General features: G+C 35.6%; 1 protein-coding gene across 3 annotated transcripts in view; it reads left to right on the top strand.

Moving 5' to 3' along the window:
• Window positions 1-10,126, top strand: part of LOC107085289 (transducin-like enhancer protein 4) — a 62,500-nt gene that overhangs the window by 3,300 nt on the left and 49,074 nt on the right. For all 3 annotated transcript variants that reach the window (XM_015375540.1, XM_015375542.1, XM_015375541.1), the window contains exons 3-4: window positions 829-892; window positions 978-1,022. In XM_015375540.1, the coding sequence (XP_015231026.1) occupies window positions 829-892; window positions 978-1,022 (109 nt within the window). The remainder of the gene's footprint in view (window positions 1-828; window positions 893-977; window positions 1,023-10,126) is intronic.

Raw genomic sequence — 10,126 nt, forward strand, 5'->3', positions numbered from 1 at the left:
ACATTTTAAGCAACATAACAAATTGACACTGCTATAAGTGTACTTTATTACTTATTAACAAACAAGCGGCGAAAAAGAAGTAACACTGCCATATAGAGTGCACTGAATTGAATCTCTGGTATCAAATCACTGATATCCTATCCAGCTAATTAGTTAATATCAGAGCCGATATCTGATCCAGGTATTGGATCTCTAGTAATTTGAATGTGGAAAAGGAAAAACTTTATTGAATTAATTCATTATTTTAGTTCTATAGTGAACAAAAATGCTCCTTGAAATGCTCCATAAAGTTTCAAGCAGTGACGTTGATGTTCACGTGCTACAATGTCTTAACTTCACACACCTGCTGATTATCTCATTAGCTAACACTCAAAAGCTTTTTGTGGTTGTAACAAGAAGATTTCCCATCAACTGAAACATTTTTAAAGAGTAAACCTTTTCTGTTAAATGGATCCTCATTATCTGGTTACTTTTATGTTGATGATGCAGTTTTGGCCCCCTCTCACAGTGTAAGAATATATGATGAGGTCTGTGTGTATGTCCATTAATTCAGTAATTACTCTTCTGCCCCTGCTGAGTAAGGACCTGCATCTGCAGCAGGAAGCTGTGGTGAGCCACAAAACTCTTATTGTTGTGTTGTTGTTCACCCTCTTTTAGAGTTCAGCTTTGATTTAGATTTGCACATTTAACTTTGTGGGGAAAGCCAGAGTTATAAAAACACTCCAAACTAGGCTTTTGTTTCAGGTTATATTAATAGATATTTGAGGTCGATGGAGAGTTTGATACTAACACTGATGTAAAATTTTCTTTTTTGATCTTTTCCTCTAGTCTAAAGTTGGAATGTGAAAAACTGGCCAGTGAGAAGACTGAGATGCAAAGACATTATGTAATGGTAAGTCTGACTGCTGCTTGTGTCATTCTTAGTGCTTGATTTAAAAGAAGGAGCGTAACCTTTTTTTTGCCTGTGCTTTTGACAGTACTATGAAATGTCATATGGGTTGAACATAGAGATGCATAAACAGGTAAGAAGCTTTTTTTTAATTAAAATGCAAGAGAGAAAAAGCCTCATCATTTGTCTCAGAGTAACAAGATCAGTACAAGTTTTTGTTGTATATGTGCATTAACCAATAATAGATCAATGTAGTTGGAATTACAAGAAAAGAAGCGTCAGCTGTATAGAAAATCCTCTATAGTATTTTTAACATTAATATACCTTTTTTCTGCCTTCCACTTGCATCCTTTCTTTAGATGGCTCTGATTTTGCAGGAAATCTTTTCAAACTACAGGGTTCGTATGCTGTCACACTGTAAGAAAAGAATAATTAAGAATATTCAAAAATTCAAAACAACCTTATGCAGTAAGAATTTTGTGTTCTCTCAATGATCGACCACTTGATTGTTTCAAGTTTAAATTCATCGTTGTACCAATTGCTTTTAGTTTGTTTGGCTTATTCGCTCAACTCTAAATTCATCATCTTGCCAACAGGAATTTGCTTACTGACTGAATGGTGTTATTCACAAAAGTACATAAAACTAATTAACTACACAGTAAATTTTAACTTTGGTCAAGCATTTTTACTAGACAAAGTACGTACATTTTTTGATAAATTCATAATATTCGATTCCATGTTTTTCTTACTTTATTGAACTGTTATCAAATTGAAATTCCACAGTTTATAATGGACAAAAACATTAAATCACACCAGGCTAAATACCTACACAGCATAACATTTAACAGCCTAAAATAAGTTAACAGTGGAGTAAATCATGGGAATAGAAAATGAATGCACACAAAATTATTTCAATTTCCAGTCATATTCTTTTTTAATAAGAACACATCCAATATTTGTCACTCCAAATAAATTGGACGTACTCTTATGTCTGCTGGTTCCTCATCTACTAGTCTTGAGTTCGAGATTTTAAGCCCAGTTATGTTGGAAATCATTAGTGAATAATAAAATAAAAGTGTGAGATGCATTGCGCACAGATCACCTACATGGTAGACAGATAAGGACAGAGAGAAACTCTTAGATTTGAAGACCAGAAACTAAAATAAGTAAAACAGCATTTCAATTCCCATCTTGTTTATTTTCTTTTTTATAGTTTTTTTTATTTTTATTTTAAACTTAACCGTTGCATTTTTGGATTGCAAATACGCCAAACACTTGGCAGGAAATGTGGATTTTTTTTACTAAAAAAAAGTATTGAATTGTTAAATTGAGACTGTTTGGAAACCTAGAGACTAAACCAGTTGCAAAAAAATTGAAGCAAAGATTTAATTTGGTTTTTATTATTTGGAAATAAAAGAATATGAAAAATACAGGTGCACTGATTTTATCTGTAAGGTTGAGGTTTTGCATGCATTTTGAGTTCAAATTGTTGTTTTTATGTTGTTGTTTGAAATGAAATTTTAATGGTGGTAAACAGGATCTTATATCATTACATGGTTGGATTAGAGGTTTTTAACAAAAATATTTCATAAAAAAAAGCAGTTGGTTAAAAATGTGAATCTCAGCAAATAGAGATAACCTTCAACACAAATGCGGCAAATGTTTTCACAAAGACTGCTTCATCTTTATAACCATTCTCTAAAATATATCTCTATTCTTAACTGCTTGGAAGATTCAGCAGTAAACATGGTTTAAAGAAAATGGCTATAAATTGCTTTGTTTAATAAGTTGGTAAAGTAAGGAAGGAGGAGGGGCCAAGTTTTAATGTGTGAATTGATGAGTGAAAGAATTGACCCTAAGCATTGAAACCCATTTGAAACTTTACACAATATACATGCATTACATGCTAACATAACAAATTGATGTCATATCATTATAGCATAATGTATGAAACTGTGATTGAGTTAAAATTATATGAAGCTAGAGATAAGGAGGATACTATAACTTGCTTCCTAAGTTACTTACATACACTTACATACACTTTTACACTTTTCCTAATGTTACCTTGATGCAAACAAAGATACACTGCAAAAATCAAATTTCATCTGTTTCATAGAAGAAGAAAATGCATCTCAGCACACTGCATTAAAGTTAAAGTAAGAGGACTCCAGCCAGCATTGTTTTGGATTTTATTTTTGCATGCTAAAACATACAAAAAAAAGCTCCTACTATGAAGGTAATCTTATTTGGTAAAAGAATGTGTAAAGGAAAAGAAAAAAGAACAAATGTTAACCTTAAAAATCCTATAAAGACTTTAAAGCAACACCTGGTCTATTTTATTTTGTCTCGTTTGGTCACTTGGTGAAGCTGATAGCCATTTCACATTCGAATAAGAATTTCATCAGCTTAATTGAACAAGATAATGGGCTGAAAAATGACTGCAGCCAATAAGGATTTGGCCTTTAACGAGCCTTTGCATCACTGCTGCTTTTTTTTCCCAACTTCAACACGGAGGGTCATTAGCATAAATGTCTGTGTTAACCACACATCAGCCGCCACGATAAATGGACCACAGCTAACCATCCACACATTCATCTCTGCACAAATAGCGTGTGTGTTGGTTTGAGAAGATGTGATAAATGCTTGGCCTTTGTCTTGCAGTGTATGTGTGTCTCTCTGTAACTATCCAGCCTGTTTACTTTGCTGTGTGTGTGTTTGTGAGAGTGTTTAACAGCCCATACTTACCACCAGTGTTTACAGAGTGTGGATGTTTTCGTGAATGTGTTTGTCTGTAGGCACACTTTAGATGTTTATTCAGTTTTGCATTCACTATTTGCAAATCTGTGCACATGCTGGGTGCGTATGCCTTTTACTTTTTGTGTTTACTCTCACCTCAACATGCACACCCAAACACACACATCCCCTCCACAACACACAAATGCCGCTTTTTTTTAAACCACTGGCACACTAATCATAGTTGTCGGATGAAATATGGGGTGTCTGCTATAAATCCCGGCCGCCCGCTGCTGTTTGTGGGCGCTGCACGTGCTGCTGTGTGTTGTTGTGTTTGCATGGACAGACAAAATGAGAAGCGGTAAAACGTGGCCTGCAGCTCTGTGTGGTGCCGAATGATTTCTGTCAGGAGAGCGAATCCCTAATTTCTGCCAGCAGTCTGTGGGTTCATGCATCATGCAGTTGTGTGTGGGTGTGTGTGTTTGGAGTATTGGAGGCAAATTATTTAGACTCTTCCTCCAGCATGCCTGGGTATTACTGTGTTAGTGTGCATGTGTTTGATTGTGCTTTGTGTAGATGAATGAATAGAAGAGACAGAGGTGTTTCTTTGGCGGTCTCTGGATTAAGGCAATCAGCAACCACTTCCAAGAGAGTCGCTAATATTGCTTGTTTAGCATTTTCTGAGGGTAATAGGCCCATTGATTTTTGGCTCTGCTCCCTGTTTTATTTACACAGAAGGGCTTCTAGTGCCCAGGGGAGAGAAATGTACCGAGGCTCGTTAAAGAGAAATTGACTCGTAGATGGAGGAGAGGACAGGACGGGGAGGATGCTCACAAGACTGAGAGAGGACAGCTAATCAATTGCAAATTAGTGAGGCTGAAAGAGAAATAAAGCAAAGCGCAGGATGTAAGGAGAATAAAAGATAGGCGGAACAAGGACAAAGTGGTGATAGAAGCAAGTTAGAAGACTTTAGATACTGAAGACTGACAGAGATTTGAATTATGTGTGACACGTTATATCACTGCAGAAGTTTGGCAAACTTTTTTTTGTCTTGGGACAGACTGTTTTCAAATTGTGGTTTGAACAGTAAAAAAAAACAACAAAAAACTGAAAAACATACATAAAATGTAAAAAATATTTTTTTAAAGGACAGATTTGATTACACATTTAGCTCATTTACAGAACTATTTTCTATTTTTCAATCTCATTTCTCTTAATTAGACATTTTATAGTAAATCTGCTCCTTTTGACTAAATAAAGTAGGTGGTACTAACCCATAACCTATTGGCTGGTTTTGTCTGTGTGATGTCAATTACAATATCATTCTTCTGCTTCCCTCCACCACAAACTATAAACAGTCCCTTCAAAACTAGAATAAAAAAAAAATCTTATTATCAACCCATCAGGGGTATGAAGAACAATGATAGATACTGAGCTATACAGCAGAGTTGGTTAAAATAATGCTCTTTGTAGCTTTATTCTGAATTTTGTGCGCAAATCTATCAAATTGTGTGACAGTTTTTACATTTATTTTATTTACAAGAGACCTTTCACTACTGGGTATGAAAAACAGTACCTGCTTCAGATTCCTCACATTCTGGTGTACCACCTTTGTTGGGAACAACTAATATCAATGTATTGTGGCAGTCTTCTACTTTGCTGTGGGATAATTTTATATTTTTACTAGCTGCATTGTTTTAATTCAGCCTCAATGGAGGCTTTGGTTTTAAAGCAAGGTAAAGCTTTTAAAGCATAGACCAGGGGTGTCAAACTGGTTCCAGAAAGGGCCGTGTGGCTGCAGGTTTTCTTTCCAACCAGGCAGTAGCACCAGACTCCATTCATTTCATCATGTTCAGATTGGACTCACTTGATGAGATGAATGGAGTCTGGTGTGCTATTGCTTGGTTGAAAAGAAATCCTGCAGCCACATGGCCCTTTCTGGAACCAGTTTGACACCCCTGGCATAGACTGTTAGATTTAAGTCCAGACTTTTAATATGACATTGCAAACCTTTTTTTTGTTTTAACTATTCAGAGTTAGATGTGTTGTATTTCTGAATATTTAATAATATATTATTGTCTAACCCTGTTTTTTTTTTTTTTATTATCTTTTTGGTGCGACGAACTAATAACCAGACACCAGACAGTTTTAAGATTTTCTGCCAAATTCATGATTATCTCATTTACAACAAGTCGTCCAGATTGTAAGACAACCTGCAGCCATTCAGACACTTAGGGATTGGGATGATGATTTTGTTGTATAAATGTCTTGTCTCTTGCTTGTTATTTAATTACAAACTCCGACTGTTTTTTTTCAGGGTTCATTTATTACCTTTTTAACATCAATTTTATTTATCTATTTTGATTTGGGTTGATCATTTTTGTGGGTCTTTGAGAATGATTCAGTGTGGTCAGACGGTGTTTTATAGAGCAACATTAGATACGACTGCCTTTTTTCCTTTAAAGAAGGAAAACTACTTTTTGTAACATCTGACAAAGTTTATTAAATTATCAGGAACATTTAATCAAGACAAAAAAGTAAAAACAGTAGACATTTGGAAAGGAGTTTGATTTGGTTTATGGCTGAAAGGTGAACATTTGCACTACTTTCAAGTCATGCACAGCCTTACTGTAAGTGTTTTACTTCCAGAACTTCTCTTTATCAGTTTCATCTTCCTACAGCTACTCAAAAAAAAAGAAGTGTCTCGAAAACATGATACCAAACCTTGTTTACAATGTGTTCAAGATGACGTACATTCTTAGTTTGTTCACAGGTGAAGTTTTCCAAATGGACAAAAAAATATATATATATATTAGATCTCAATTCACCACTGAAGCTTCTTTCACATGTTAATCATCCAATGCTTTGTGGACTTCCCCATGGCTGCACCACTTTGTTTGTTAATTAAAGTCCTATAAGAAATATGATAAAAGCTGTGGTTGTAATGTCGCAAAACGTAAAAAAAGGAAAAGGAAAACCTTTGCAAAACCTGCTCTATAGACTAGTATCTGTAAAAAATAAAAGATGGAAAAAATAACTTCAAACTGCATTAATGTTTTACTGTTTGACTTGACAGATAAAACAGATAATCATACAATTATATATATATAATTGTATATATATTGATATATATATATATAATATATATATATTCTTATGCTAAAAAAATACTCCTGGCATCATCATTATCCATTGATGAAAAAATTGTGCTTTCAGAACCGCTTTTCTGACTCTTGAAAACAGATTTCTGGTACAATAAACAGGAACTTTACTTCTTTGTAGCCTGATGATTTAACATCACTCTTTGTTTCATAGTAGATTTCAAGCATTTTCTACATTCGCGTAACTAGTTTTACTGATCACTTCATACATAACTATCTGTTTGTCAAAATCAGTAAACATCTATGTAACGATAACAACAGTGTGTCTTCTGATTAAGGAGTTCAACTGAAGCAAGAACTGCTCAGAGACAGCTTCCTAATGCTTTTTATATTCTGTCTTTGTCCCCTTCCATTATTCTCGCTGCTTCTTTCACACACCCACTCAAAACACAGAGGATCACAAGGGAATATAGACTTTATATGGTGAGGTCCATTAGGTGTATTAGCTGGTGGTGAAAAGTGGTGCTGATGTGGTGCTTACAAAGCTCCAAAGGGGAGATGGACATTTGATCTTGTATCTGACCCTGTCTGACTCCAGGGCTCCTGCCTGATCTAATTTCAGTCTTGTTAGGAGGTAAAGTGGGACTATTTCAGAATGTTCTCTTTGTTTATTGACATTATTGTGCCTGTTGAGTGTATTTTTGCTGACAAGTTTTTATTGATGGCTTGCCAGCCTTTCATAAATAAAGAAAATTCTGTAATCCAGGAAGTAAAGGCGCATAAAAGTTATTTGTTAAAGGCAAATAAACAGAGATGGAATGGCATGGATCTTTGTAATAAACCAACTTTATTTATTTGTATGATTAAGCTGTTAAAAAACTGATGTTTCTCCTGATGTTTTTGCTTGACTTCAAATAATAATTTAATTTAGGATTGAATTCTCACATACCTTACAAAAAAGTTTTGAAAGGAAATCAAATGCCCACAAGCTAACCTCAGAGGTTGTTGCAGCTTGATGTGAAACAAATCGATCTGCTGTATGTCCTAACCTTTAGGAGTCTCTGTTCAGTCGTTTTTGATTATACATTCTCTGTTGAGCCAGTGACAGGTCCGGGTCAAAGCCCTAGTCCTAACAGTAAAAAAAATAAAAATAAATAAATAAATATACTAGAAAAAATGCTTGGATCCTTCCCCCCTCCTTACAAAGAAGCATGTGGCCAAATGCCTGACATGTTTCCACTTTGGCCTGCTGTCACACTGGTTTTCACCTGGTGTAAAATGTCACATGTAATTGGTTGTGTCGCACAGGGGAAAACTATCATTTTCTGCCTCTTTTTAGTTTGTTTCCACTGCCAAAGGTACATCATTGAGAATCTGTGTAAGGGGTGAAAGATTGATGGTTGATTGAAAGTAAGTCTTTGACCCTAAAGATTTGAAGCTCAGAATACTATGAATAATTTTTTGCATAAACGAAAAAAGTAAGCTGTTAGAAGTTGATTTCTGTAATGCTATAAAATTTCCTCCAATGATTATTTAGAGAAGTATGAATAGTTTTTCACTGGCTTTTTTAAAAATAAAATGTTTTAAAAAATGGTCTTTTTTTACATGCTGTATGGTGGATGAGTAGGTAGTAGGGGTGGGTAAAATAACTGAAGAATCGATGCATCGCAATTATTACATGCAAAATTCATAATCGATGAGGGAGCTCCTCAGAATCAATTCACCTCCTGACCGTTTGGGGCGCTGTGTGCACTGTTCACAGAGGTGAAGGCTGTGTTGGAGTCGCTAAAGGCTGCTGAAAGAGTCGCGCTGACATGCGATGGCTGGACTTTGAGAGTGACTGACCCCTAAATAACCATCACTTCTCATTTAATATCAGATGAGTGGGAATTAGTTTCAAATGTGCTTCAGACCAGGCCGCTTCACCGAAGTCACACAGGGATCATGTTGATGGAGGCATAGCGAACATGTTGATGGAGGCCATAAACGAATGGGGCATAACCGGAAAAGTAGCCGCTGTTGTTACAGATAATGCTGCCAATATGCTAGTTGCTGTCGATATCACTGAGCTATTACATGTTGGCTGCTTTCCCCATGTGCACAACTTGGCATCCTAGGCTGATCTTAATACTCCTGGAGTCACACGGCTTCAAAAATCAGCATTGAATTGAATCGAATTGCATCGGATCGAATTGCAACAGCAATAATCGAAATCGAATTGAATCGTGAGGTTCTTAACAATACCCAGCCCTAGTAGGTAGTATTTTTTTCCTTGAGAGGAATAGCCTAAGTCCTGGGTGTGAGAAAAAACTGTTGTCTTATAGATACTGCTGGTCTCCCATTGCATGGTTGAATTCTCTCCAGGTACTCTGGCTTCCTCTCACAATCCAAAAACATTTCTGTTAGGTCAGTTGCTCTTAGACTATGGGCTTGAACAGTTGGGGAAAAGTTGTGTTGGGGAAATATTTCTCAGAAATTACTTACAAGATTGTCTCAATTTTTTAAGAAGTATTTTCCTTTAACTGTGTAAAACAAACACTTTACTACTTCATAGCTTTGTACAGAGCATCCAGATGGGCAAAAATATGTCTGTATTGTTTGTACTGTATAGTGGGTGTTTTGTTGCCGTTAACATTATACGATTAAATCTGAGATCTTTGAGTTATGCTTATTTAGAAGTTAGGATAATATAAATTCTTAGTTTGTCCTTCACAGGTGACGTTTTTCATATGGATAAAAAATGGAAAAGTTTTTAGATCTCTAATTTAAAAAAATTATATAAATTCTTAGTTTGTCCTTAGCTATTGTAACTGTAGCTGTGGAGCCAAAATTAGCCTTCTTTTAAGTAGCCAGTTCAGTGCCTCATTGAACATCCAACAAGCTTTGCATTCAGCTTAAGTTGCGTCACTTGCTCCTTTTCACAGCTTTATAAATATTAATCATGGCCAACACTTAACACTAATGTTCCCTTGAGCAAGGTACTTAAACCCCAGCTAACAACCTCACTGGAGAATCATGGAGGCCAATATGTATGGGTGAGTTCCCTGGCGTGCAGAAATGTGAATAGGAGTCAAACTGAAAAAGGGCATGTGTGCTCAGCACATCTTGCCTGTATAAAGATTAAACATAAAATGAAAATGTCAGTTTTTTAGGTTTTCTCTGAAAGAGTGTGCCAATGCAGTCCGGTGTTATTGGCACATGAGAAATATTTTTTTCTAATAGTCCCATTCCATTATACAACTATCCATTATACCTATAACATTGCTATATGTTACTTAAAACTATACAGTATATGCTGTGTTAAGAATGTATCAGTCCTGTAGAACACATTCTTATGCTTGTTGAGGAAGGACAAAGATATAATGCAAAAGTACCTTACTGATGTTTAAGTCTGTTTCATATA

The sequence above is a fragment of the Cyprinodon variegatus genome, unplaced genomic scaffold (genome assembly GCF_000732505.1).
Source record: "Cyprinodon variegatus isolate N-32 unplaced genomic scaffold, C_variegatus-1.0 Scaffold121, whole genome shotgun sequence".
NCBI classification, from domain to species: Eukaryota; Metazoa; Chordata; class Actinopteri; order Cyprinodontiformes; family Cyprinodontidae; genus Cyprinodon; species Cyprinodon variegatus.